This window comes from Elephantulus edwardii, unplaced genomic scaffold (genome assembly GCF_000299155.1).
Source record: "Elephantulus edwardii isolate Elephantulus edwardi_28Jun2011 unplaced genomic scaffold, EleEdw1.0 scaffold00022, whole genome shotgun sequence".
In the NCBI taxonomy this organism is placed as follows: Eukaryota; Metazoa; Chordata; class Mammalia; order Macroscelidea; family Macroscelididae; genus Elephantulus; species Elephantulus edwardii.
This window is the reverse complement of record NW_006399772.1, coordinates 22031322-22057316: the sequence shown is the minus strand read 5'-3', so window position 1 is coordinate 22057316 and position 25995 is coordinate 22031322. Positions and strand designations below refer to the sequence as shown.

The following is a 25995-nucleotide window of genomic DNA, read 5'->3' as shown; positions in this document are numbered from 1 at the left end:
ACACGTCTAGATGCTAAAAGTTAAAAGCCTAATTAAAGCTCTTGGCTATATTGATTCTTTCTTTGGACCACTCTGCTAGTTTCTAGTAGATTTTCGTTGTTGTCTGCATACATATGTATGTACATACACACATACTCACACATATGATGCCTTAATTGTCACATGGCATCTGTTTGCCCCCTGCATCTCTTTCACAGAAGACACCATTCAGAAAGGTTTGGGTCCTGACTAGTAATTTAGTGACTAGCTATTAATCAGAATGTCCTTTTAACCCACTAGCTGCTCCATCCTGGAAAAGGTGCCATTCTGCTTCTATACAGGTCACATCCTTGGAAACCACAGGGAAATTCTACTGTATCATGCAAGGTCTCTGTGAGTTGAAAGCCTCTTGATGGCAGCAGGTCAACTAACCCAAAGCTTTGACCGTTTGAACCCACCCAGTGATATTGCTGTGGAGGAATCAGTCTTGTCAATCAATCTTATCAATCTTGTTTCTATAAAGATTACAGTAAAAAAATACTCTTTGATGCATAGAATGCATCATGTAGCATAGATTCAGTGGAACTGAGTCCTTTTGGAGTGGGGAATATTTTGGTTTTTTATAAAGGATTACATTAGAACCTACTCTATTCCTTATGGCCTCCTTAAATTGAACTGATAAAGGAAGAGCCCTAGCTCCTTAAGGAAGGTCATGTTCAAAGAGGGGTTAGGAACTTAGTGTATCTAACCAGGGGACACAGTTCAGTCCCTAACAGTCATCCTGCACAGTACTTGAGGCATACACTGCCAATGATTTTTTGAGAGCTAAAGTGGCTTAGAAGACTTGTTTTTGTGTTGGCAGGCATTAGCGTCGAGTCCAGCTTTCGGTACGGATGGACTCCACTTATGTATGCTGCTAGTGTTTCTAACGCTGAGCTGGTGCGGGTCCTCTTGGACAGAGGTGCAAATGCAAGTTTTGAAAAGGGTAAGATGTTTGAGGTAACCTGATTGATTACGTTTACTGTGATTTCCTTGATTCTCCAGCAGCTCTTACGAGAAGTGGGGGGGGGGGAAGAATTGAGGCAGTTAAAACAAAAATCCAGTGGCCTAGTGGGTAAAGAGTTGTGTTGTCAACCCACAGGCAGGTAATTCACATCCACCAGAAGCTCCAAGGCAGTTTGAAAATCTGCTAGGGGGTCCACTAGGAGTCAGTTCTGACTTGGCAGTAAGTGAAGTTCTTCATTGGGTTTTATGGTAGTGGTTTGGGGTTTTTTTTGTTTTTTGTTAAATAACAGATTAGCAGCTGAGATAGTTTAAAAACTTTTCTTTCTCAAGGAAGTGTATTCTGTTTCTACTTTCTGTGCCTTAAATTTGTAAATTGACCTCATGGAAAGGTGGATGTCGGCTAAGACAGCCGCAGGTGTCTCAGAAGACAGGCTTGATGATCTCCTTCCACAGCCCACAGCTGGGTGACCTCAGGTTAAAATCAAGGAAGGGGCAATTAATAGCAGTAACGATTTCTATACTGGGCGATTTTGATTGTTTTAAGAAAAAGGACATTGAAATAAAATTTAAAATTTATTATTCTATGGGAAGTTACTGGGAGTCAGTTTTTGGAATATTAAACTCAGTTACGAGTTATAATACCACTAAAGTTTGCTTCAAAGATAAGTTTGTTAAGCCTACGTTTTTATCAGTTATTTAATAATTTCTATTCAGTAATGTTTCTGAAGAACAAGAATATGTGTGTAAATCCTGATGGATAGGCAATAATGTATCAGATATTATTCTCAATTATCTGTCATATCAATTTCTATCTTAATGGTAGATTATGATAAATTTAGCTTTTTAGTCTATCATCCTAAATTTAGCCCTATAAGGCTGTGCTTAAGAAAAATTGTTTTTAAAAACATAAGATACCCTGCTAAAAATGTATGTCTTAATCTCTTTTTAAGGTAGAGTCATTTATAGTTAAAAAAAACTTGACATTAATTTCTGTTTACCACACATTCACTAAAATCTTTTGTATGTTCCATAATAGCCCTATTAGGTATGAAAGAGAGGTGTTATTTGTCTATTTATGCCTTATTGACTATGGAAAGGCATTCGACTGTGTGGATCATAGCAAGTTATGGCTGACATTGAGAAGAACGGGAATCTGAGAGCACTCAGTTGTGTCCGTGAGGAACTACACCTAGACCAGAAGGCTGTTGTGCCAACAGAGCAAGGGAACACTACATGGTTTAAAATTAGTAAGGGAGGACGTCAGGATGGCGTTCTCCCTGCAGACCTATTCAGTCTGTGTGATGAGCAAATTCAAGAAGCTGAACTCTCTGAAAAGGAAGACTCAATAGCATGCATTATGTAAATGTCACAACCTTGCTTGAAGCACTTGTTGCAGAAGATCAAGGAATGCTGCCTTCAATATGTATTGCATCTCAATGTCAAGAAAACTAAGATTCTTCCCACTAGACCGATAGGCAATATCATGATAGATGGAGGAAAGATTGGAACTGTCAACACCTTCATCTTACTTGGATCCACAGTTAATGCCTTTGGTATCAGCAGTCAGGAGATCAGGAGACGTATTGTACTGGGAAAGTTTGCAGTGAGAGATCTCTCTGAAGTACTGAGACGTAATAATAAAGTCAATTTGAGGACTAAGATACGTTTGGTTCAGACCAGGTCTTTCTGATCCTATGCTATGCATTTGAGAGCTGGACAGTGAATAAGGAGACAGAAGAATTGATGCCTTTGAGCCTATGGTGTTGGAGAAGAGCACCAAAGATTCCGTGGGTGGCCAAGAGAACGAACAGATATGTCTTGGAGAGGGTGCAGCCATAATATTCTTTGGAGGCAAGAATAATGTACCTTCACTTCTCATACTTGAGGCATTTGCTGGGAAGGGCTGTTTGGAGAGGGACATGATTCTTGGGAAGGTGGAGGGTCGATGAAAGGGAGGAATAATCTTGAGGTGGTTTTACATAGTGACTGCTGCAGTGGACTTTAGTGTGTCGGGAGGTGTGAGGATGGCACAGGATAGGGCAGGTTTGAGATCTGTTCATAGGGTTACTCTGGGTCATACTTGACTCGGTACCTAACAGCAACAACAAGTTGAGACTACTTAACTAGAGTCACACTTTTTGAGCATGACAAAAGGAAGAATTTGTCAATTTTGAACCATTAATTTAAACCTTGGTTGTTGTGACCGATTTTGGATTCCTCAGTTCATATTTGAGAAGTTTCTTGATCTGCTGTGATCTCCACTGATGCTGTAAGAGCAAAGGCAAACGTTTTTAGCAAATTCTGCATTCAGAATAAGTAGGTAAAGAATTCAGAAAAATCTACCTGATAGGACAGATGGGTTAATTTCAATAGGGTCACTACCTACTGAACGTACTTGGGCATAATCCAGTAAGTAGAAGGTAAAGAAGTAAAACTAGGGAATGGAGATCTTGTTTTCTGAATAGGAATTTCATGTTAAAATTTTCATCCTCCAAACACTTTGAGTTAAGCCATGTACTCCATAGAGCCATGTTCTTTTCTATTCTCCTGTTTTCTTGAAGAAATGAGAGTAGTAGGAAAATGAGCAAATGAGCCTTGCATTGGAAGTTAAGAAATGTAAATATAGATACTTTGGAAATCAAGGAAAAGAATGCTAAAAGAATTCCTCCTTGATCTGTGAGTGTGGGTGTGAGTGTAGGTGTGGCCATGGTGGTCTTGGTCTTGTTCCATACCATTGAGGCGAGTACAACTCCTAATGACCCCATGAACCGCAGATCTGAATCCTATTCTCTCTTGTGCTGTCCTCGCTGTCTCTGATAACTTGTGAGCCCGCTACTGCAGTCACCATGTTAATCTATCTCGATAAAGGTGGTCTTGTTTCACTGACCGACCATCCTTCCTGCATGATACCCTTTTCTATGGGTAAGCCTATCCTAGCAGTAATGTCCAAAGTATGAGAGACAGAATTTTTCCTTCCTTGCCTCCAAAAACCTATATGGTGTGTATTGTTATGTGCCATCGAGTCAACTGCGACCTATAGCAATCCTATGTACAACAGCCCTAAACCCTGCTCTATCCTGTGCCAGTCTTATTGTCTCTGACACACCTAGCCCCATTACCGCAGTGACTGAATTAATCCATCTCATTGAGGGTCTACCTCTCTTGTGCTGTCGCTCCCCTCTCCCAAGCATGATGTCCTTCTCCAAGTCCTACTCCCTTCTTGCAACATGTCCAGAGTATGTCAGATGAAGCTTCAGAATCCTTTCCTCTAAGCAGCAGCTTGGTTTAACCCTCTCCAGGATGAACCTGTTTATTCTCTTAGCAGTCCATGGTATATTCACTGCTCTTCTCCAACACCACAGCTCAAAGGCATCAATTCTTCTATCATCCCTAGTCATTGTCCAGCTTTCTGATGCATAGCAATTGATTGCAAAGACCATGGCCTGTATCAGGTGCACCTTAGTCTCCAGACTAACATCATTGTTCTTCAGTATTTTGGAAAGGTCTCTGACTGCAGACTTTCCCAGTGCAATACATCTTTTAGTTCTGGTGCTGGTGCCAAGAGTGTTGATTGTGGAGCCAAGCAAACTAAAGCTGTTAACAGTCTCAATCTTTTCATCATCTCGCACGATGCTGCCAGTCAGCCCAGTGGTGAGAATCTTTGTTTTCTTGATAGTGATTTCAATCCATATTGAAGATTGCAGTCCTTGATTTTCTGCAGCTTCAGGTCCTCCTTAGTTTCAGCAACTAGGGTTGTGTCATCTGCATAACACAGATTGTTGGATGAGTCTTCCTCCAATCCTGATGCCACGTTTCTCGTCATAGAGCCCAATTATAAAATTGTCTATGAGTGAGGGACTTTAGGAATAGGCAGTAAACTGTGTGTGCAGTAAATATTTAAAATGTCAAAACTCAACTCATTTGACTCAAGCTGACCCTCTGGTGGGTTTATGAAGCTGTAAATTATGTGGGAGGAGTTGCTGTTGTTTCTCACACAGTGTCTGGGGGATTCAAGTGACCAGCTCGGTGCTGCCTCCGGTCAGCAGACTTTCCTTCTCACTAAGGCATCAGAACTCCCCTCCGTAGAATACCTCTTAAAGTAAAAGCAACTTAGTAGGTATATTTCCTGATGTTTCTCTGTCCCCTTTTCATTCACTATAGATAAACTGACTGTTTTGATAACAGCGTGTTCTGGTCGTGGCTCCCAAGAACAGATCATAAAGTGCGTAGAGCTACTACTTTCAAGAAATGCTGATCCAAATGTTGCTTGTAGGTAAGAATTTTGCTGTTTGCTCTGAAGTGTTGAGGATACTTTATTAGCCAGTTAACGTTTCTCTAGCATGGCACATTTCTTTCTTTATTAAAAAAAAAAAAGGAACCAGATTTATTTACTTGGCCAAATTGCCGATGACTCAAAATAGCTTAGAAGGCTGTGGCCGAGTTTCTGTGATTATCACCGGAAGGGCATATCATGAAGGGTTTTTATCATTTTTAGAGGAATTTGGAGTGAAAGGAAAAAAGACAATCTTGATTTTTAAAGAAAAGGGCATACATTTTGGAGTAAGAGAGAGCAGCTTTAGTCTGCCTGCACCACCAGGGTGCAGCACAGCAGCCCCTCGACAGCGTTTTGAGGCTCATACTTCGCAAGGAAGGATGCCACGTCGGGTGCAAGATTTCACGATGCCCCTTAGGATGCTGTGCAGTTTAAAGCTTTTTGGACTGCATTGATGACAAGTGACAGAAACCACAGATAGGAAAAGGGCAGGCAAGGGCGGGGGATGAAGACACTGTATTATGGATCTTGCTCTTTCATATTTTCCAGTTGATTTTCTTTTATTCTCTCCAGTTTCCCTTCTAAAGAGAACTGGCAGTGTGCAATCATATGTAAATTTATTTTTCAGGTCTAAATCCCACCTTGGAAGTGTGGAAGCAGGAGTGGCATCCACTTCCTAAACCACATGCCTCTGGAAACTCTATCAACTTTGAGAAACGATGATTGTTATAGAAAGGCTTCAAGCCTTTTGTTCATAGGGTCACTATAAATAACAAAAAAACGAATCATACCTTTTGTTTCTCTTGGGTCTTGCTACTGACACCACTTAGTGCAGTGCACATTGTATAGCAGATAACAGAATTTGACCCAACTGTTTGGTGAAATTGCGTTATCTCTGACTTGTGGTAACCCAGTGTCCAGTAGATTGACACACTGCCCGGCCTGCCTCGTGCTCACCGTCTCTGCTGTGCTTGCTTATACCCACTATTGTAGTCATTGTTATAGTCTGTCTCTTTAAGAGTATTCCTCTTTTTCACTGATCTTCTGACAAGAAGAATTGATGACTTTGAGTTGTGGTGCCAGAGAAGAGTATTGATCATACCAGACTACCAAGAGAACAAACAGGTCTGTCCTGGAGAGGGTGAAATCAGGCCACTCCTTGGAGGCAAGGATTTTGAGACTCCTCCTTACATTCTTTGGGCATGTTGTAGCCAGAGGGACCAGTCTTTGCAGAAGGTTATTATATGCTTGGAAGGATCAAGGGACAATGCAGGAGCAGAACACCCTGGATTAGATGAATTGACACAATAACTGGCATAATGAGGATAAATGTGTCAGAGACACAGCTTAGGATAGAGCAGGCTTCAGAGCTATTGTGCATAGGTTCACTATGAGTTATAGTCATCTTGATGGCACATAGCAACAGCTACCATGAAAGAATGATCTTTTTTTTTCTTTCCAAAGATTGGCCCTTCCAATATGCCATAAGTGTGTGAGATAATGTCTCACTGTCCTAACTTCTAAGGACCATTGGCTGCACTACTTCCAAAATAGATTGATTTGTTCTTTTGACAGGCCATCGTATATTCAGTATTCTTCAGCACCAACACCGCAGGCCAAAGCCATTGCCTCTTCTCTGGGCTTGTGTGTTGTCCATCTTTCACATGCATGTGTCATCTTGAAAGCATGATGGCATGGATCAGGCATACCTTTCTCTTTACATCCTTGTTCTTTAGTTCTTTAAATCGACCCTTTGCAGTTATTTTGCTGCATGCAGTATGTCCTTTGATTTCTTGACTGCTGCTTCCATCAGTGTTGATTGTCAATCTAAGTAAAATTAAATCCTTGACAACTTCATTCTTTTCTCCATTTATCATGATACTACCTATTGGCTCAGTTGTGAAGATTTTTGTTTCCTTTATGTTGAGATACAATCCCTACTAAAAGCTGTATTCAGTTTTATCAGTAAGTGGTCGGGTCTTTGCTCTCTGCAGGTAAGCGTGTGGTTATCTTCACATCACAGATTTTTAATGAATCTTCTCTAATGTTGATGCTTCAATCTTGTTCATGTAGTTCAGCTTGTTGAATTATTTGCTCAGTATTCAGATTGATCAGTTATGGTGAGAAGATAAAATCTTGATGCATACCTTTCCTCTTTTTAAACCATGCACTATTTAATTGGTCTATGTCCAGGTTCAACATAGCACAATGAAGTGTCGTGGAATTCCAGTTCTTTGGAATGTTTTCAGAAATGTGTGATTATTAACCACATGGTTGAATGCTTCTCCAACACAGATAAACATCTTCCTGAATCTCTGCCCTTAACCCAGATCCATCTGATGCCAGTAGTGATGGCTCTTGTTTCAGATCCTTTCCTTAATCCAACTTGTGTCTGGTAATACCCTGTTGATGTATGGCTCCAGTCATTTTGAAGTTATTTCAGCTAGATTTTATTTGTGTTAATGTATTAGTACAAATTTGTATTAATGATATTGTTTGATCATTTGCATATTCTTTTAGATCATCTTTCTTTGGATTGGGCATAGATCGAGATATCTTGTAGATAGTTGGCCAGTTAGCTGTCATCCAAACTTTTTAGCCTAGGCAAGTGAGCGCGCCCAGAGCTGCATCTCTTTGTCGCAGCATCTCCATCGCAGTCCCATCGGTTCTGGAGCTTTGTTTTTACCAGTTCCTTTATTTCAGCGGGCTTTATTCTTCAGTGCCGTTGGTTCCTGATCATATACTATCTCCTGAAATAGAGCATTTTGTTACTGTGACAATATATTCCTGTTAGTCTTACTTTGACACTCCCAGAGTCATCCAGGGCTTTGTCTATAAACCTGTGTTGCAACACAAGGATGGCTTTCCCCCCCATCAATTCTTTCAGTTTTAATAAGGCAGATACATTTTTCCCTTTCCTTTTCTGACTACAGGTCTTTGCACATTTCATTTTAACATTTACTTTCTTTTTAGCTTATGTACGGTTCTGTTCTTTGATTTCTTCCATTCACCTTTGTTTCTGTGCACTGTAGGGCAGGTTTCAGAGTCTCTGCTGACATATATTTTGGCCTTTCCTGCTTTCAGTGACACTTTTTTCTTTTTTGACATACGATATCTGATGGCATCTCCCAGCTCATATTGCCTTCACTCATTAGTGTTCATTGCATTGAATCTGTGCTTTATATGTTTTGTAAATTCATCTGGGCTAAGTTATTGTTGTTGTTATGTGTTGTCGAGTTGCTTGCGACTCATAGCGACCCTATGTACAACAGCCCTAAACTCTGCTCTGTCCTGTGCCAGTCATACTGTCTCTGAAACTCCCATCCCAACTACCCCAGTCACTGAGTCAATCCACCTCATAGAGGGCCTTCCCCTCCTGTGCTGTCCCTCCACCCTCCCAAGCATGAAGTCCCTCTCCAAGGACCGGTCCCTCCTTACAGCATGTCCAAAGTATGTTAGATGGAGCCTCAGAATCCTTGCCTCCAAGGAACTGCCTGGTTTAATCCTTTCCAGGATGAATCTGTTTCTTTTCCTAGCAGTCCATGGTACCCTCAATACTCTTCTCTATCACCACAGCTCAAAGGCATCAATTCTCCTTCTATCCTCCCTGGTCATTGTCCAACTCTCTGATGCATAACAGGTGATTGCGAAGACCATGGCATGTATCAGACGCGCCTTAGTCTCCAGAGAGACACCATTGCTCTTCAGTACTTCAGAAAGGTCCCTAACAGCAGACTTTCCCATGGCAATACGTCTTTTAATTTCCTGGCTACTGCTGCCAAGAGTTGATTGTGGAGCCAAGCAAACTAAAGCTGTGAACAATCTCAATCTCTTCGCCATCCATCCTGATGCTGCCAATTGATCGAGTGGTGAGAATCTTTGTTTTCTTGACATTGAGCCTCAATCCATATTGGAGGCTGCAGTCCTTGACCCTCTGCAGCAAGCGCTTCAAGTCCTCCTCAGTTTCAGCAAGCAGGGTTGTGTCATCTGCGTAACGCAGATTGTTGATGAATCTTCCACCAATCCTGACACCACCCTTCTCCTCATAGAGCCCAGCCTCCCGGATAATCTGTTCTGCATACAGGTTGAAAAGGTATGGAGATAGGACACATCCCTGGCGTACACCCTTCCCAATTTTGAACCATGCAGTGTTTCCTTGCTCTGTTCTGATGACTGCCTCTTGGTCCAAGTATGCGTTTCACGTTAGCACGATCAAGTGTTCTGGGATTCCTGTTTGTCTCGGAGTCAGCCACAGTTTGTTACGATCCACACAGTCAAACACCTTTGCATAGTCAATGAAACACAGATCGACATTTCTCTGGTATTCCCTGCTTTCAGCTAAGATCCATCTAACATTAGCTACAGTATCCTTAGTACCATGACTCCTTCTAAACCCAACCTGGACTTCTGCTGATGTGCTGTTTTTGGATAATCTTCAGTAGAATCTTGGTTGCATGTGAAATCAATGATATTGTTCTATAGTTTCCACACTCTGTTGGGTCACCCTTCTTTGGAATGGGAACAAATATAGATCTCTTCCAGTCATGACAAAAATACCTAAGCACATATTCCTTTTAAACAGCTTTCTCCCTCATCTGTTTCAAGGCAGTATACATTATTGAACCCATCTTTCTCAGTCTCCCCCCCAGCCCCAAGGTCAGTCCTGTTTTACAACAGTGGCACCATGCAGTATTTGTCCTTTTGTGACTAAGATACTTCACTCAGCATAATGTCCTTCCTCCAGTGTCACCCATTTTGAATAATATTACTTGAGTTCCTTGTTTTTTTCAATGCAGCATAGTATTACATTGTGTGAAAATACCACATCTTCTCTATCCATTCATTTGTTGATGGGCACTTAGGTTGTTTCTAAGTCCTTGCTAATTGTGAACAAAGCTGTGATTTGAACATCTTTTATAAGGACTGGCCTTTCGTCATATGCCAAGAGTATATGAGATGAAGTGTCACTATCTTTGCCTCTAAAGAGCACCCTCATTGCAGAGCAAAGATTTGTTTGTTCCCTTGACAGTCCATGAAATAATCAGTACTCTCCATCGGTACTACAATTCAAAGGCATAGTCCAACTTTCAGATGTATAGGGAGCAACTGAAAAGATGATGGCTTGTATCAGACACACCTTAATCTTTAAACTGACTTCCTTGCTCTTTGACATATTGAAGAAGTCCTTGGCAGCAGATATTCCCAGTGCATCATGTCCTTTGTTTTCTTGACTGCTTCCACCATGGGTGTTGAGTGTGTCCAGATTAAATTAAATTGTTGATAACATCAATCTTTTCTCTGTATGTCATACATATGCACACATACACACACATGCAAAAATATGTTGTTTAATGGCATCAGTTGCAGTCTTCTCAATGTAACAGCATTTATCTTGCTTCTTGCCTGGTTTCTCTGTTTCCATTCATCCATCTTCCCTTCCTGCTTTCTGAAATTTGTTTTTGAGGAAAATGCTGCTCTTTTAGTCTTATGTATTGATTGTTTCGAAGAGTGGGTTTCACACAGGTATTCTGAAGAGTGCGTTCCACACAGGTATTTTGTTTGCTAACTTTATGAGTCTGTTATATGCCTGAAAGTTCATCTCCATATTTCAAGATTCATTTGGTGATATTCCGTTTTGCTAATAATCCTTCCTCTACTCTCTTCAAAGGAGCTCAGGTGGACCTTGACTAAAAGCAGAGACTGCTAGAAAGATACTTATCTGTGTTTTATTGACAATGTAAGGGCATTTTATTTGTGAGTCATAACTAATTATGGATACTGTTATAAAGACTGAATTCTGGAACACTTAATTGTGCCCATGTGACACATGTACATGGATGAAAAGACAGGCCTTTGAAAAGAATAAAGAGATGCTGCTTAAACGGATGCTGTTTGAAACCGGAGATAAAAAGTACGAAGCCTTTTATCCTTTCATATTTCTTTTTCAACCTGTGTGTTGAACAAATTAACTGAAAAGTTGGATCATATGAGGAATACAGTATCATGGATTGGAAGAATAGGTGTTAATAGCACATACGGAGTTGAAATATTGAAGTTAAACATGGACAATATTAGCTGTACTGGAAGGGTCACTTCAGTTGATTTCATTCATCTTTTTAATCGTTTTTAAAGCAGAAGCAGTTTGTCGTTTCACTGTTTGCTCTCATGAAGTTTGTTATTGAGCTCTGGCTGCTTACTGGTAAGGGGATGTGTTCCCAACCAAAAGGCTCACGGTTTGAATCCACCAGCTGTTTCACAACTTCTTCCTCTCAGCATGGTCACATCTACACTTAAAATAGGAGGCTGCCAAAGGCACATTGGAACCATGAAGAAAAGCCAGATAGCTGATGGTGGCAAACTGCAAATAATGGAAAAATCCAGGGTCTTTGCCAGGATCTTTGAAATGCTTAATTAACTAACCTTGAAGCTGTCCTAGAACTTTTTGTTACATTAGTATCTTTACATAATTAAGTCAGTCTGAATTCAGATTATCTGTTACTTACAGTTTAAATCTTCCTTTGTGTAGAAAACTTTGAAACACTGTGCCAACTTTCATATTTAATGTTTACATGCTACACTTGACTCCTGAATATGAATTTGAAGTAAACAAACCCATTTACATTTGGAGGAGGTTTTTTCCCTGTTTGTATTATAGTTATCTGAAAGATTGTCTGCTTACAGTGCTGTATAATGCTAAGGATCTCTGCATAGGTAGTTTGTCTTTTCAGAATATTATACTGAAAATGCACTTCCCATGCAGAGGTGACATTTTTGAGCTCACTATAGTAATAACGTGAAATAGAGGAATCCAAGTAGAATTGAGCACTCAGGTCAAATCAGTGTTGTTCAAGAGTCAGCTGCAAGTTATATGTGGATTTTTAACCATCTGGAAAGTCAGTGCCCTTAACACTACTAGGAGAACAAACAGGTCTGTCCTGGAGAAGGTGAAGCCGGAAGGCTCTTTGGAGTCAAGGATTCTGTCTGACATACTTTGGGCATGTTGCAAGGAGGAACTGGTCCTTGGAGAAGGACATCGTGTTTGACAGAGTGGAGGGGGACGGCGAAGGGGAGAGGAAGACCTTCGATGAGATGGATCGATTCTGTGACTGGACCGGTGGGAGTAAGTGCGTTTGAGATGGCGAGGTTGGCACAGGATAGAAGAGCATATAGAGCTCTTGTACATAGGGTCACTGTGAGTCGCAAACAACTCGATGGCACATAACAACAGCAAACAACATCCTCCAGTTGTTTAAAGGGTCAACTCGGTACCATTTTTTCCTGCTTCTATTTCCATATTTCCTGTGGCTTAACTTAAGAAATAGGAAGTATTTAATTTTTTTTTCATTGATTTTAATGAAATTGTAGAGACTTTGGATTTCCATCCATCATTGTTGCATGTTTCTCCCTGCCTACCCATCTCCCCCAATTTGCTTTTCTCTTTGAAAAGTAAAAAAAAAAAAATTTTTCATTATTCAGTTTCTCCCACCAAGTCCACTCCACTATGCAGCCTTCGTTTTGGACTTAAATATTGGTTGTCAGTACCAGCCTTACATCCCGGTTGCATCAGTATGTTATGATTCTTTATACATGCATGGGTGTGCTTACGGTGTAATCTTCCGTAGGGAGTGTACTACTAACCAGGGTCCACACCTTTCTGGTGGTTTGAATCCACCAATTACTCCCAGGAGAAAGAATGACAATCTCCTGTGCAACAAACAGCCTTGGAAATCTAGCCAGTTAGCCGCGAGTCAGTTTTTGACTTGACAGCCGTGAGAGTGTGCATGCTGGTATGTCTGTTTAATTTAGTCAGTGATATTTTGCCTTTTTGGTTTTTTTGTTTTTTCTTTATTAATAAAGAATATGTGCGTATTATTTCCTCTCTAGGCTAGCTTGCCAGTTGTTCTTTGTTTCATTGCTGTGTGGAGACTAAGAGGTTGCAGCGTGCACTTTGTATGTATTAGATGCTGCTGTGACTTAGCTTTCACCAGTTCCTAGACAGTGTGGGGATCCTGCAGTGTCTGAACCCCGTTCTCCCATTCCACCTCTGCCTCTTTGCTGTTGTTGTTGCCGTGGACAGTCAATCCGTAGGTACCTATTCTTCTATTGCTGGCATTTCACACTTTCTGTAATAGTAAAAACCAATCTGTATCTTACGTGAACAACAGATGACTCATTTGGAAGTTTATGTTATTTACCTGAGTCATTATCCCATGGAAAAATTGCAATGACCCATTTTCTCCCTTTTGCTTTATAGAAATACCAAAAGCCCTTTTTAGTATTTTAGTTTCTTACTGACCGATTTCTGCATATCTTGTAGTCATTGTTATTAAGTGCCATCAAGTTGCAGGTGACTCGTAGCGACCCTATAAAGGAGAGTCCTCAGCGCTTGGGTCTCTCTCATCCTTTCTCCAGGTTCATGGGGTTTCCCGAGGCAAGCTATTACGGAAGTGGATGCCACTCCTCCTTCCAAGCTTGTTTTAATTTGGGGAGCTCCACCCCACTCTCTGTCCACATTGGGTGACAAACCATTAACGTATTTGACACATCAGTGTCAATGTTCAGCCTCACAGCAACCACAAGTTAACCACTGTACAGCAAGTGGACACACAAGGGCTATACGACCTAGAGGAATGTTTGAACAAAAACAATGAAAGACAGGCCCGAGGGCCAGCAGTTTTATCTTTGGAGCAAGGCTCAGGGTCTGTAACAAACCTAAGTGTTCAGGTTACCTATAGGAAAGGGAGCAAACCTACAGAGAACAAACTTGTGAGTTACAAAAAAACCCCCACATTTTTAGAGATGTTATTTATTGGTATACTAGAGGAGATAGAGGAAGGTGGCTTAGATAAAGTTTCTCACACACAATTTCATGGGCTTAATTTAAGCCTACTTCCGGTGCTACTTTAATTCAGAACAAGACCAAAGCAACTCCGGACTACACTAGAGATGGGTTTCCTGACAGGGTTTGGTTGTCGACCTTATTTCTGTTGTGTCTGAAGGCTTTCAGTAACTTAAAACTAGATTGAACTTCCTCCCACTCCGGCCCTTTTGGTCCTCTTCAGATAGTCATTAGTCTCTCATTATATAAGCAAATACTTTACTGTGGAGGAATTTACAAATGCCTTGGAAGCAGAAGTTCTTCTATGTGTCTTTGCTCACTAGGGTCTTGGTTGCCATGTCCAGCTATCTTTAAGCATGACTTAACATATATCTGATCAGCTTTTACAATGTTTCTTAGGAGAAGTGTTCATCAAATTAAATTCTTCTGCTGGGCAGTTGAAAGTAGAAGTTTGGTTCTTAGTATTTTAACGTTGTCATAGTTGTTGCTTTATTAATCTCACAGTTAAAATCTGGTTTTAAGCAGATTTAAAGCAGAATAGATTATTATACAGAAGTATATAGTAACAGTTGTTATATTTTGGAGGAACATTCTTCTACTTTGTACATCACTCTTTGTCATTTTGCTGTACTGAGGTAATCTGGGTTTGCTGTCACACTGAACGTTGCACCATTGGGGTGTGAAATGCTATAATGGTTTCCAGTGCGGACAGTGCTTGGTCAAGCTCCCAGTTATAAAACAGAAGCAGAAGTGGCATCCACTTCCTAAACCACATGTGTATGGAAACTCAATGAACTTGGAGAAACGACGATAGTTATAGAAAGGCATTAGGTCTTTTGTTCATGGAGTCGCTATAAATTGTGTACTCGAATCATTGGCAATCAGCAACAACACAATAAAAATCTGTAGAAATACAATCTGTTTTGTTGTTAGTACAGAGAAATGATAAAGCACTTTGAACGAACAGTCATGTGCTGGGTAGTGTCAGGACAACATTTCTTTACACAAATGTCCATGGTCCAGTAAGATTACAGGAGAGTTCAGGAATCCTAATTGGAGGGACCAGGACATAGCCAACAAAACAGCTTCTCACATGCAATGTGAGCACCTCACTCCCATCGTACAAAGCATATGTGGTGCCAGGTATATAATGCTACAGCACAAATAGTATCTATAAGGTATGTGTCTTGGTAATGGTAGTAGATGGTCTACATCACTGGCTAATATATGTACAGTCCGGTGCTCTCTACCTAACACTTCTTTGTGCAGCAGCACGTGCTTCAACCTGTAGGCCGGCACTTCATCTCTTATCAGTATTATGTATTATCTCTTGAGTGTTTTGGAGTTCTCTCTCTCATTAATTTGATTTAGCAAATGTCACTGTCAAGTGTACCATGGCTCCCAACCACCAGACAAGCCATGCTGGTGGTAGCAGCAAGAGGCTGAGAGACATGTCCATCTAGGCAATGGTACACTCAGCAGTCACAAGGAGAATTATTCAAGCTTTTCACCAATTAGCTCTCCTGAGAGCTACAAGGCTAACAAAACTGTGTGAAAACTCTTAATCAGGCATGGCAAAATTGTTGTTGATGTAAATTAAAAAACCAAACAGAAAAGCAAAATATCATCATATTGATGATTGATTACTGGTGAGGCATGAAGCTTGTTTAAGATGTTTAACCAAAAAACCAGACAACAATGTCATGTTTGTGCAATGTCCAAATTACATAATGTCCCTATTTAGTAGAACATTATAGACATTAGGTAACACCTGACTGTTTTTTCATGTCATATTCAAGAATAAAGATTGTCTTTCTGCTTTACCTTGAATGCCCTCTAGTGGAAGTTTTGTTGAAGTGACAGCCAGTGTATGAGACTAATGAAAGGTTATTATCATACTAAAAAATAATTGCTATTGGACACAGGAGTGGCATCCACTTCTGAAATGGTTTGCCTTCAGAAACTATCAGCACTGCTTAAGTCTTTCATTCATAGGGTCGCTATAAGTCATCTGCAATTCGATGGCACCTAACAACAATAACAACGACAACATAAAGCTACGTTGGCCTAGTGGACAGAGAGTTAAGCTACCAAGCCCAAGGTGGGTGGTTTTAATCTTCAGCCCTCAGGCCTAGTCTAAATTGTTTTTTGTCAAACATTCTTCTAAGTGGTATAGCACTGGTCTGTGCTTTGCTGTACAGAGGTAACTCCTGGTTGCTGTGATGCTAAACACTGTGGCACTAATGTGTCAAATGCGATAATGATTACCCATGGCGAACAGTGTTTGGTGGAGCTTCTCAATTAAAACAAGCTTGGAAGCAGGAGTGGCATCCACTTGTGAAATAGCTTGCCTCTGGAAACTCTATGAACAGTGCTCAGTTTTTCTGTTCATAGGGTTGCTATGAGTCGTCTACAACTCGACGGCACCTAACAACAACAACATTAGATAATATGCATAAATTGTTTTCTTTTTAACCAACTCTTTAACTATTAATAATTTGAGAAGTTTAGTAGGTTTTCTTAGAGGGGAAAAAACCTCTATCATTACTTAATTCAGTTGATGTTTTTAATAGATGCCAAGCAGTGAGAGGTATGTAATCAAAGTTCCATCCTTGCATCAGGAACTTGACAATACGATAAAAGAGTCTAAAAATGTATAGACAACTACACTAAAAGAATTTAGAGATAATAGAGGATATTGTGAACCGAGTAAGAGACTAAAGACGGTGGATGCCAAGGAAAGCGTCCTAGAGATTTATCTCTTCTGAATTTGAAGAGTGGACATTAGTGAAACAACTATAGATGGTAGAAAAGAATATTCATTGCAGAGGATGGTCACAAAGAGAGAGAACATGTTCAGTTCAGTCAGTTACAAATATATATATATATATTAAGATCATTGGAGGTTAGAGAAGAAAATTAGAAGTAGGCGTTAGATGATAACCATACTATTAGCTAAGGCCATACTGTAGACTATGAACTCTGTTCTGAATGCTCCTCAACCATTTTTAAAAGCAAATTAGGCGTCTTTGTATTCTACAGAGATTATTCTGACAGCAGGTAGAATTAGAGCCAAGATGGCCAATTTAAAGTTTTGAATTCTTGGTAAAATGCAGAACTGAAACTAACAAGCCGTTTTAACTGCATTTGAAAGCATTGACTCCATTGTAGGTAATTTTTTTTAAATCCTAGATTTTTTTAGTTTTATATGTGAGAGTGTGTTTTAATTTTTTATTGTGATTTGGATGAAAGTTTACAAAGCAAATTAGTTTTCCATTTCAGAATACATTTTAGTTCGTACCTGATTGCATTCTCCACAGTCGTTAACAGCGCTTTTCCCATTGACTCCTTATGTTTCTCGTTTCCACCCATCCTTTCCCCTGCCTTCCTTCTGAGCCCTATACCTAGGCAAATGCTGTTGTTTTTATCTGATATAGTTCATTGATACAAGCAACATACATCTTACTGGCCTACTGCTGTTGACTCAATTTTGACTTCTATCAAACCTATAGGACAGACCTGCCCCATAGAGTTTTCAAGCCTGTAAATCTTTAAAGGAATAATGGATGCCCTCATCTTTGGCCCTCAGGCCTGCTGGTGAGTTTGCACTTCTGAACTAGCCATTCAACAAGTGAATAAATAATAGTGAAAAGAGCAGACACAACATGAGGGTGGCCAAGTCTGACTTCTCCCTGCTTCGTTAAAAGAAACTGTCCCCACTAATAATATCTGTTGTTGTCATGTGCTGTCAAGTCATTTTTGATTCACAGTAATACTATGTACAATAGTCCTGAAACCTGCTCTATCTTGTGCCAACTTTACTGTCTCTGATGCACCTACCCTCATTACCCAAGTCACTGTTTCAATCCATCTCATTGATGGTTTTCCTCTCTTTGTCTGTCCCTCTACCCTTCCAAGCATGATGGCCCTCTCTGAGGACCAGCTCCTCCTTGCAACATGCCCAGAGTATGTCAGACGAAGCCTGAGAATCCTTGCCTCCAAGGGGCAACCTTGTTTCACCCTACTTGGGACGAACCTGTTTGTTCTCGTGCCAGTCAGTGATATATCCAACATTCTTTCTCCAACACCACAGCTCAAAGGCATCCGTTCTCTTTCTGTCATCTCTAGTGATTGTCCAGCTCTCTGATGCACAGCAAGCAATTGAAAAGACTATGGCCTAGATCAGGTATACCTTAGTCTCCAGACTGACATCATTGCTCTTCAGTACTCTGGAGAGGTCCCTGACAGCTGACTCGACCAGTGCAGTTCATCTTTTGATTTCCTGGATGGTGGTACCAGGAGTGTTAACTACATGGTCATACATACCACCATACATGGTTCTTCACTTGTTCCTAAGAATCATTGGGTTCAGTGCTTGTTGCATCTTGACTCACGTACTTTACTCATAGTTGTGGGGTTTATTAGGGAAATGGGAGGTGAGAAGGAGTAAATAATATAACACAGTGCAAGTCTAGGTTTAGTCCAGCAGTCCCAATCCAGAGTTTGTTATTTTTGTTATGTGCCATCAAGTCACCTGAAACCCATAGCAATGTACAACAGCCCTGAACCCTGCTCTGTCCTGAGCCAGTCTCACTAATTCCAACATACCAACTCTCATTGCCCCAGTTACTGTATCAATCCATTTCATTTGGCATCTTCCTCTCCTGCTATGTTCCTCCACCCTTCTGAACATGGTGCCCTTCTCCAAGGACCAGTCTCTCCTGGCCACATGCCCAAAGTATATGAGAAAGAGCTTCAAAATCCTAGCCTCCAAGGAGAAACTTCGTTTCACCCTCTCCAAGACATACCTGTTTGTTTTCTTGGCAATCCATGATATGTTTAAGACTTCTCCAGCACCACAATTAGAAGGCATTGATTCTTCTTCTGTCATCCTTAGTCATTGTACAGCTCTCTGATATATAGCAAGTAATTATGAAGACCATGGCCTGGATCAGGAACACCTTAGTCTCTAGACTGACATCATTGCTTTTTACTACTTTGGAGAGGTCCCTAACAGCAGGTTTTCCCAGTACAAGTCGTCTTCCAATTTCCTGACTTCTGGTGCTAAGAGTGTTGATTGTGGAGCTGAGCAGGATATAATTGTTAACAGCCTCAATCTCCTCATCTATCATGGTGCTGCCAATTGGTCCAGTGGTTAGAATCTTCTTGATGTTGAGCTTCAGTCCTTATTGAAGACTATAGTCCTTGAACTTCCTGCAGCAAGTGCTCTATGTCTCCCTCAGTTTGAGCAAGCACAGTTGTGATATCTAAGTAACATAGATTGTTGTTGAATTTTCCTCCAATCCTGATGTCACATTCCTCCTCAGAAAGCCCTGCTTACCTAATGATCTGTTCTGCATATAGATTGAAAAGGTATGGAGATGCAGTCCCTTCCTGATTTTGAACCATGCAGTGTTTCCCTCCTCTGTTCTGAGGACTGCTTCCTGGTCCAAGTATAGGAAGCTGCTGTCTTGTGCAGATTTCATTGTCTCTGACACTGATTATATGCAAACCAATAAAAATTTAATTGGAAAAGATTATGTAAAGATTATATAAAGCTAATATGTAGAATACATTCAAAGTAGAAGAGGTAGTGCTTAGAAGAGACAACTCCCTTAACTTCAAATCATTGACATTGAAATAAGAAATAGTCTGTGGTTTGTATATGTAAAATTTATTGAATTGATGTTTTTCTATGTATATTCTCAACCATAAAATTTTTTTTAAAAGATTGTCATTTACTAGGAAATAGAAGAAACAGATGATAGAATGAATCATCTTTGTGATCAGATTGCAAATATTTATTAATAGACATTAATAATAGACATGTTGATAAACCTTACAGAGGAATTTTATGTTTCTAATGTTATAATTAATGTGGTTTCTTAAGGGAAACTCTAGTGGCCTAGAGGAAAGAAATTGCACTGCAGTCACAAAGGCATGTATTGAAATCACCAGCTTCTCCATGGGAGTAAAGGCAGTGTCCTCCCATGTGATTAACTGCCTCTAGTGACAAGAAACTGCGCTGCAATTCCAAAAGCACTCAGTTTGAATCCACAGAAGGATGGACAATCTCCTCTCCCCACTGGAGCATCAGCTGTGGGCCGGTTCTGACATGACGGTACACAACAACAACAGAAACACTGGTGTGTCAGTTATGAGTCATTTCCAGCTTGATGGCATACATCAGCAATAACACAATGACGTTTATTAGTGAAATAAAAGCACAGAATTTTTAAATTAAGTATGTTGGTCTTTTTTTAAAAAAATTATTTTATCTATAACTCAGTTACGGGGATGGATTGAGAAGATAGAACCAAAAATGCCAGATGAAAATGGACAAGAATGAGCTGCATAAAATGAATAAGATTTTTCTGGTGTTCTTCAGTGTGATAATTAGGGTTGTGTATCAGCTTGAATAAGCCATTATTCTCAATGATTTGACAGATATTTTGCAGTCATCCTCTATTTTATGCTCATATATAAAGAGTGCATCAGTTGAAATAAGCTTTTATTTGCATGTGTGGCTTGCATCCAGTATATGTGGACGCTGGGCCAAAGTTTGCCTACTTTCCATCCTGCACTTGACTCATCGTGCTTTGACCTCTGAATCTTCCGGCCTGCAGAGTTTGGGATTTGCCAGCTTACACAGCCTTGAGGGGCCTGATTACATTCTCTACAGAGCGAACCCAATAAAAACAAACAAACAACCAACACCTGCATCGTTGATTCTGCTCCTTTTAGAACCAAGCCTTAAACGTGCAGAATAGGTGCAGAAGGTAGTAGACTTCTGAAAGGAGAGGGATTGAATCTTTTTTTTTTTAATTTTTTTTTTTTTAATTTTTGTGTGAGTGTACCATCAAATCAGATCTGACTGGTACAGGAGGAGATTGCCCCTCCTTCCCCGGCAGAGCATCTGGTGGATTCGAACCGTGCGCCTCAGGGATTGTGGTTGCAGTTCCTTGCCACTAGGCCACCAGAGCTCCCCGGATTGAATCTTTAATTATGGAAAAGGGCACATTAAATCACTTTGTTCTCTCAGAAAATATTAGACTGGTTATTCAGCTGGTCTGTGTCTTGACTGAGTACAGGTTCTAGTGAGGATCAGGTTTTTCCTTCTCAAGCCAAGTGTATCATAATGTAGTTGTGGTGTGCGAGTCAGAACTGACCCGTAAGTGACCCTCCAGCAGGTTTTCAGGGGCAGTAATCACACAGAAAGAGAGCAGCTGGTGGATTCAAACTGCATGCCTTCAGGATTGCAGCACAGATTCTTACTACGAGGTCACCATAATCTATCATAATAGATTAAGAATAAATCCATAAGTAAACTTTCGCTTTTGCTTTTTTGTTACTAATTTAGCAGTTACTCTACATAAAAGATAATCTATTAACATGAGCAGATCTTGTGAGAATATGGACCATTGTTTCTAGCATGAGGATAATGTACTCTGATATTTTTCAAATAACTGCATTAGTAAAACCTAATACAGTAAAAACATGGCTTTTTATGTTAAATTATGTAGTCGTTTTTCTCTGTTTCCCCACTAGAGGGTGGTGTGTAAGCATTCAATATTTTAAAATGTCATTTTCCACATTAATTTGTTGGGAAACTGAGTTTTTAAAGCACTTAATTTATTGTGTTTATTTCTTTTTCATTGCCATCAAAGCAATATTAGTGGTTTTGTGTATAGTTCAATGAAATTGATTAGCTGTTAATGGCAACGTTAACACGAATGTTTCTTTAGGAGACTCATGACCCCGCTCATGTATGCGGCCCGTGATGGCCACCCTCAGGTTGTTGCACTTCTTGTCGCTCACGGAGCAGAAGTTAATACCCAGGATGAGAATGGTTACACGGTGAGAAGCGTTTTTATAGTGGACTTTTTCATTGCTTAAACATAGATAACTTATTCTCAGTAATCCTCAAATTGAATTTTAAGTAGTAATAACTACACAATCCTCAAAATGAATTTTAAGTGGTAGTAACTATACAAAAACTGGGATACAGTGCTCTTTTGTGAAGAACAGTTAGAGAAGCCACAAGGTGAGAATTCTTTTGACACCCTGAGACCTGACCAAAAAAGAAAAGATAAAATGTGGGCTATGAAATATGCTTGAGAATTCTTTTTGGTAAATTAAAAAAATAAATTTGGTAGAAAACGCCTCAGCAATTAGCATAACACCATTTTCTAGCGCAAAACATTATTAGGTTTTATAAAATCAGGTTTGGCAAGCTCCTGTTCCTTTAAATGCTGGAAATATGTTTGCATTATATTGTGAAATTAAGAGATTGCATCATTCCGTTAATTAACCACGTTTGCTCTTTTATTGTGCTGTAAATATAATTGAAAACTTTTTTTTCTCTGTGTCATACCAACTCCCCCTTTTCAAACTGTATTTATTCCCCTCCTCTATTTGCAGGCTTTAACATGGGCAGCTCGTCAGGGTCATAAAAATATTGTTTTGAAGTTACTTGAACTTGGAGCTAACAAAATGCTGCAAACTAAAGATGGGAAAACAGCAAGTGAGATTGCAAAGAGAAATAAACACCCGGAGGTATTCTTCTCTGTATTTTTCTATAGCATTTTACATTAGAATTTATAAAACTTTTCTGATATTTTGTTTGAATTTGTAAGTCTAATATGAGCTCTGGTGGCTTAGTAGTAAGGTATTGTGCTGCCAACCTAAGGGCATGGGGTTCAGATCCACTAATTACTCCACTGGAGAACGCTGGGCAGTCTCTTCCTTTGCAATTAACTGCCTCTGAAAATCCACTGGAGAGTCAGCAATGGGTCAATTCTGATACAAAACATTATTAAAGATTTCAATATATATGATATTTTTTTCAACCGGATAACATAAACCTTATGGGATTATCCATCTTTTTCTAAAGCAGTTATTTATAATGTGATAATAAAATTTTTATGTAAAGGAGTAATAAAGTCTTATTCTGACTCTGGAAATAAAACTGTTATATGCTATTTTAAATATTTGAAACTCTTTTCCATTTATAAATGTTAATGTCAACTAAAATATCAAAATTTGAACATTTAAAGTAAACTGCCTTATCATTTAAGTTGTTGTTGTTATGTGTCATCGAGTTGCCTGTGACTCATAGTGACCCAGTGTACCCCAGCTCTGAAGCCTAACCTGCGCTGAGCCAGTCTCACTGACTCTGGCACACCTACCCCCATTACACTAGTTACTGTATCAATCCATCTTGTTGGAGGTCGTCCTCTCCTGCACTGTCCCTCCAGGCTTCTGAGCATGATATCCTTCTGGCCACGTGCACACATACTGTGAGGCAGAGCTTCAAAATCCTCCAAGGAGAAATTTGGTTTCACCAGCTCCAAGACAGATCCATTTGTTTTCTTGGCAGTTCATGGTATGTACAAGACTTTCCTCCACCACCAAAACCCAAAGGCATCAGTTCTTTTGTCGTCCATAGTCATTGTCCAGCTCCCTGATGCATAGCCAGAAATTGCAAAGACCATGGACTGGATCAGATGCACCTTAGTCTCTAGACTGATGTCGTTAGTTTCTTCTCAGTACTCAGGAAAGTTCCCTGGCAGTAGATTCACCTAATGCAATTTCTCTTTTGATTTCCTGGCTGCTAGTGTTGATTATGGAGCCAAGCAAGATGTAATTGTTAACAACCTTAATCTCTTCATCTATCATGGTGCTGCCAGTTGGTCCAGTGGTGAGAATCTTTGTCTTTGTTGAGTTTCAATCCATATTGAAGACTACAGTCCTTGACCTTCTGCAGCAAGTGCTTCATGTCTGCCTCCATTGCAGCAAGCACAGTTATGTCATCTGCATAATGTACATTGTTGATGGGTCTTTCTCTGATCCCAGTGCCACATTCCTCCTCATAGAACCCAGCCTCTCAGATGATCTGCTCTGAATATAGGTTGAAAAGGATGCATCCCTGATACACTCCCTTCCTGATTTTGAACCATGCAGTGTTTACCTGCTCTGTTCTGAGGACCGCTTCCTGGTCCAAGTATAGGTTTCACATAAGCACAGTCAAGTGCTCTGTGTTCTGAGGGCTTCCCATACTCCTCAAAGTTAACAAGAGTTTGTTTTGATCTACACAGTCAAAAGCCTTTGCATAGTACATGAAACGCAGATAGCTATCCCTCTAATTCTCTTCATCCACCTTACATTGGCGATAATGTCTCTAGTGCCACAGCCTTTTCTAAACCCAGCTTGTGTTACTGCTAGTTCTCTGTCAATGTACTGTTCCAGTTGTTACCAGATAATACTGAGCAGAATTTTGCTTATGTGGGATATGAGTGATAATGTACGATAATTTCCACATTTTGTCAGGTGACTATTTTGTGTGTGTATGTGTATTTTCTACGAGTTTATTTACAGAAGGTCACTTTTTTTTTTTTAAATGGGAATAAATATGGATCTCTTCCAGTCAGTTTGCCAGGTAGTTGTCTGCCAGATTTCTTGGCACAATATGGTGAACATGTCCAGTGCAGAAATCTGTTTGTTGAAATATGTCAATTGCTATTCCATCAATTCTTGGGGCTTTATTTTTTGCCAACTCCTTCAGAGGAACATGAACTTCCTCCTTTACCGCCATTGCCTCTTGATCATATGTTGTTTCTTGAAATTCTTCTGTGTCAGCCATTTCTTTTTGGTACAGTGACTCTGTGTACTCCTTCCATCTTCTTTTAATATTTCCTGAATCTTTCAATATTCTACCCATAGCATCCTTACGAATTGCAACTTGAAGCTTGAATTTGTTCTTTAGTTCCTTCATCTTAAATGCTGATCAAGTTCGGCCCTTCGGACTCCAGTTCTTTGTATATTTCATTATGATACTTTGCTTAGAGGTGACTTGTCATATCAAAAGCTCGCGTGGGAGAAAGGAGGTGCTGGACAGGGTAGGGGAATGCGAATGATGCTGATGTTTAGTGGAAGGGAAGGGCACAAGACACACATGCAGAGGGAGGACACTGTGTATGGTGATCTCTGTAAGGGGAAGTGTCTTCATTTGCTCCTTTTACTAAAATGCTTGTCAGATTTTTCCAAAGCTCAGCATCCATATTAAGACAGAGTAGGAAGAAGGATTGACTATCCACTTCTGAAATCTAACAGGCCTTTGGAAATCCTCTGTACAATAGAGCACACATAGAGTAGAATAACAGATATGGCAGCTGAGGCTGAACTCTCAAAATCGGAAACACAAAGGAGGAATAACAGTTGTAAGCACAAACTAACGATTAGAACGTGGAATGTTAGAAGCATGAATGTAGGGTAACTGGATATTGTTAAGAAATGGAACACATAAATAGGTATTGGTGAAATAAGATAGATTGCAATGGGACATTTTGAATCATATGATCTGCTACAATGGAAATGAAAAGTTAAGAAAAAAATGGGGGAAATAAAAAAATAGGGTAACGTGCATAGTTAAAAATTCCATTTCTAGATCCATCTTGAAAGGAAGACCATTCACATACAAGGAAGACCTGTTAATACCACTATTAAACAAATATATGCACCAACAACTAGAGCCAAAGAGGAGAAAACAGATGCTTTCTACCAACTTTTACAGTCAGAAATTGATCAAACATGCAACCAAAATGGATTAATAGTATTGGGTGACTGGAATACAAAAATTGGGAATCAGGAAAAAGGATCAGTAGTCAGGAAACATGGGCTTGGTGACAGAAATAAGGGTGGGGATAGAATGTTAGATTTGTGCACAGTCAATGATTGATTCATAGCAAATACCTTTTGTAAGAAACATAGATGCAGACTATAACGTTAATTTCTTATTATTTTAATTGTTGTTGTTATGTGCCGTCGAGTCGTTTCCGACTCACAGCGACCCTATGCACAACAGCCCTAAACCCTGCTCTATCCTGCGCCAACCGCACCG

General features: G+C 40.0%; 1 protein-coding gene across 1 annotated transcript in view; it reads left to right on the top strand.

Moving 5' to 3' along the window:
• ASZ1 (ankyrin repeat, SAM and basic leucine zipper domain containing 1) overlaps positions 1-25995 on the top strand; it is a 57653-nt gene that overhangs the window by 3854 nt on the left and 27804 nt on the right. The window contains exons 3-6 of the mRNA XM_006882696.1: positions 842-964; positions 5146-5257; positions 21842-21953; positions 22518-22652. Coding sequence (XP_006882758.1) covers positions 842-964; positions 5146-5257; positions 21842-21953; positions 22518-22652 — 482 coding nt within the window. The remainder of the gene's footprint in view (positions 1-841; positions 965-5145; positions 5258-21841; positions 21954-22517; positions 22653-25995) is intronic.